The sequence below is a fragment of the Pygoscelis adeliae genome, unplaced genomic scaffold (genome assembly GCF_000699105.1).
Source record: "Pygoscelis adeliae isolate BGI_AS28 unplaced genomic scaffold, ASM69910v1 Scaffold553, whole genome shotgun sequence".
In the NCBI taxonomy this organism is placed as follows: Eukaryota; Metazoa; Chordata; class Aves; order Sphenisciformes; family Spheniscidae; genus Pygoscelis; species Pygoscelis adeliae.
The window spans coordinates 48,857-51,732 of record NW_008824375.1 but is presented as its reverse complement, the minus strand read 5'-3'; the positions used below and the strand labels follow the sequence as shown (position 1 = coordinate 51,732).

Sequence of the window (2,876 nt, the reverse complement as noted above, 5' to 3'; positions counted from 1 at the left end):
TTGAAAACAAGACCACTAAAGACATTTTGCGCAGACATTCAGAGAACTGCAGTAAAGTGTTACAGTCTGAAGACAGTGGGTTGGTTTAGGTTGCAGTAGGGTTAGGGGAGGTTCTTGCAAGCAGTAGGATAGACTGGGATCTCCACCCCTTGCTGCAATTATAAAGGCACTAACATCTAAGGAAGGAGCCAGGGAGGAGTTGAAGGGCCGACTCCTTTCCTCTGGAGCGCCCGGTGAGGAATGTTGCAGGGCTGTTAAACTAGCAGGAAATGAATTGTTTCTTGGGAATAGAGCTTATCTCTTTCTCCTGTCTCCCAGTGAGAAAAATGTGGCTGAAGTTTCTTTTGGCTATCCTTCTCCTGCATGTAACAGCTGCAAAGGAACCTGAGCCGTAAGAACTACCATTTATTGCTAATAGTACTCACGATAAGACTTTAAAGACAGTGCTAATTAGTGCCACTACTTTTACTTTAAATATTAAATACTGCCATGACTCATCTTTTCTATCTGGAGAGCTAAGTTAAACTGGAATGTGGATGGCAAGTGAATGATTCTCATTTAATCTGGAGCAGACCTTCTGCCTATTGCAGAACTTCCATAGAAGTTGACATGTGTGTTCAGAAAAGACAATAGCAGCAGTAACAGCAGTGTGCTTTGCTAAAAGCAGGTGGGTTCAGGACTCAGATAAAGGGCAAAAGGGCAAGAACTGGGGGTGCTAGCAGAGCTGTGTGGGGAACCCAGGGCTGGGCTAGTTGGGAGCTGCAGGGCAGGAGTGAGGGGCACTGGCAGAGTGTCCTATGTTTGATCTAAACTAATCAGCGGGTACTGAATAATAACAATACTTCATATTTGTTTCGTCCTGTTGAGGCTGTTTCTCTTTTCTCTATGATGTGATAACTTTGATGCTTGGATCTCACAGGCAGTATGTCCTGATGGTGCCGGCTGTCCTCCAAACCGACTCTCCAGGTCAGGTTTGCCTGCAGTTCCTTAACCTCAATGAGACAATATCTGTCGGAGTCATCCTAGAATATGGTGCTGTTAACACCACTATTTTTGACAAAACCATGACAGCAAGCAATGGACTACAATGCTTCAACTTCACGGTAAATTAATTTTAATTTATGTCCCAATGGAAAAGAAATGTAAGGAGGGACAAGAAAATTAGAGCAGAGAGCACAGGAGAGGAACAAGCAATGGAAGAAATAAGACTTGTTGAAGGAAAAAGGAAGCAGAGGAGAGATACAGAGTAACAGACAAGGAGGCATTTTTAATAGACATAAGAAATAAGAAAGGTCCAAGAAAAGTGATGGAAGGTGATGAAGGTGATGGAAGTGAGATGGGTGTCTCTTTGTAGGAGCCCAGGCCACAGGTATAGCTGTTCAACAGGTTCTGGAGCAAATGACTTCCAGACTAGCAACCTCCCCTTGTTTTTCTGTTTCCTCACAGATTCCTCCTGTCAGTTCTGCCCCATTGGCTTTCATTTCCTTCTCTGCCAAGGGCACCACAGTCAGCCTAGAAGAGCGGCGGTCAGTGATGATCTGGAACACGGAGAGCATTGTCTTCGTGCAGACAGACAAACCCATCTACAAACCAGGACAGAGTGGTGAATATCTATTTAGTTTATAACATGTCCCTTAGGAAGAAATTTATTCAGATAGAATTTCTCTGCCAGGTGTTTTTCAGACTGAGCTACAGTCTAGGCAGTTTCTTCAGACTTTCTGTTAAAACCATTACAAGTATTTGCTGTGGAGCTCAGAGAGTCATCTTCAGGATGGCAGGAGACCGTCATCCCATGGCCTCTATTATTCTCTTTGTCCCTTCGTCCCAGCTGAAAGAAGAGGGGAGCTTTTACTGCTGCTGTTTCATTACTGGTGACAGGCCAAGACAGTGGAAAGAGGTGATTAGATCAATACTTATGGGCCTGGCATGAAACAATGCTCCCACAGTCTTCTGTCTGTGATGCTGTTCACCATCAAAGACAGTCTAAAGACCAAGAGTCAAATCCATTATTTTAAAATGAATCATAAGTTTTTAAAGACAAAATGATGCTATTTACCTTCTGGGTTCTGATGGTTTTGGACTTTATATTTTCATGTTGTTTTTTTTCCTGCACTTACGCTATTCCCCTACCCATACTTCTCATCTGGCCATCAAACAGAGCTCCATGTATGCAAAGATCCATTTATCCAGATCTATTCCTTAATTCACTTGTAGGCTTTAAGGCTTCTAGCACACAGCTAGAGCACTGTAGGAAATACTACGAAAATACTTCTTTCCAGAGGTCAGCCAAATAACATAGCTATTAGACTGGATCAGCTATACCTTAATTAGGGATGAGTTCTTCCTACACATATACATAGCATGAAGGAAAGCTTACCAATCAGAATCTGGTGCCACCAAGGAGTCCCACAAACATGGATTGATTATATGTCAGATTGCTTGGTTTTGAGGTGGGGAAGCAGTAGAGTAAATTAAATGTTGTAAAGGTAATACTTTGTAAGGACATTTCTGAAACATGTTTTTATGTTTTTCCTTGTACAGTAATTCATTGTTCTCCTTTTAGTTTTTCTCTTGTAAAGAAAAAAGCAAGTAAGGCAAAAACATATACAAGATGAGAACAAACTGAACTAATAAGAATACACTGCATTAGGAAAAACTGGCATTTCACCGAGTTCCATTAATATTTCTAACTTTCACATGTTCAAAGAAACAAACCCTGCTTTAGAGATGGGGAAATGAAGAGGAACAAATTTGCCTACATCATGCAGACAGCCACTGAAAGAGTTATGATTGTCACTTGAGACTGCCTGACCTGCACAGCAGTTCTTATTCATCCGGTCATCCCCTTTTCTCTGAGGTTAAGCAAACTTTCACGA

The 2,876-nt window shown here is 41.9% G+C and overlaps 1 protein-coding gene across 1 annotated transcript in view; it reads left to right on the top strand.

The window, feature by feature from the left end:
• The first annotated feature begins 269 nt into the window (after window positions 1–269).
• LOC103913650 (ovostatin) overlaps window positions 270–2,876 on the top strand; it is a 27,462-nt gene continuing 24,855 nt past the window's right edge. Inside the window, exons 1-3 of the mRNA XM_009320173.1 lie at window positions 270–391; window positions 920–1,103; window positions 1,447–1,603. Of these exons, the coding sequence (XP_009318448.1) occupies window positions 270–391; window positions 920–1,103; window positions 1,447–1,603 (463 nt within the window). The remainder of the gene's footprint in view (window positions 392–919; window positions 1,104–1,446; window positions 1,604–2,876) is intronic.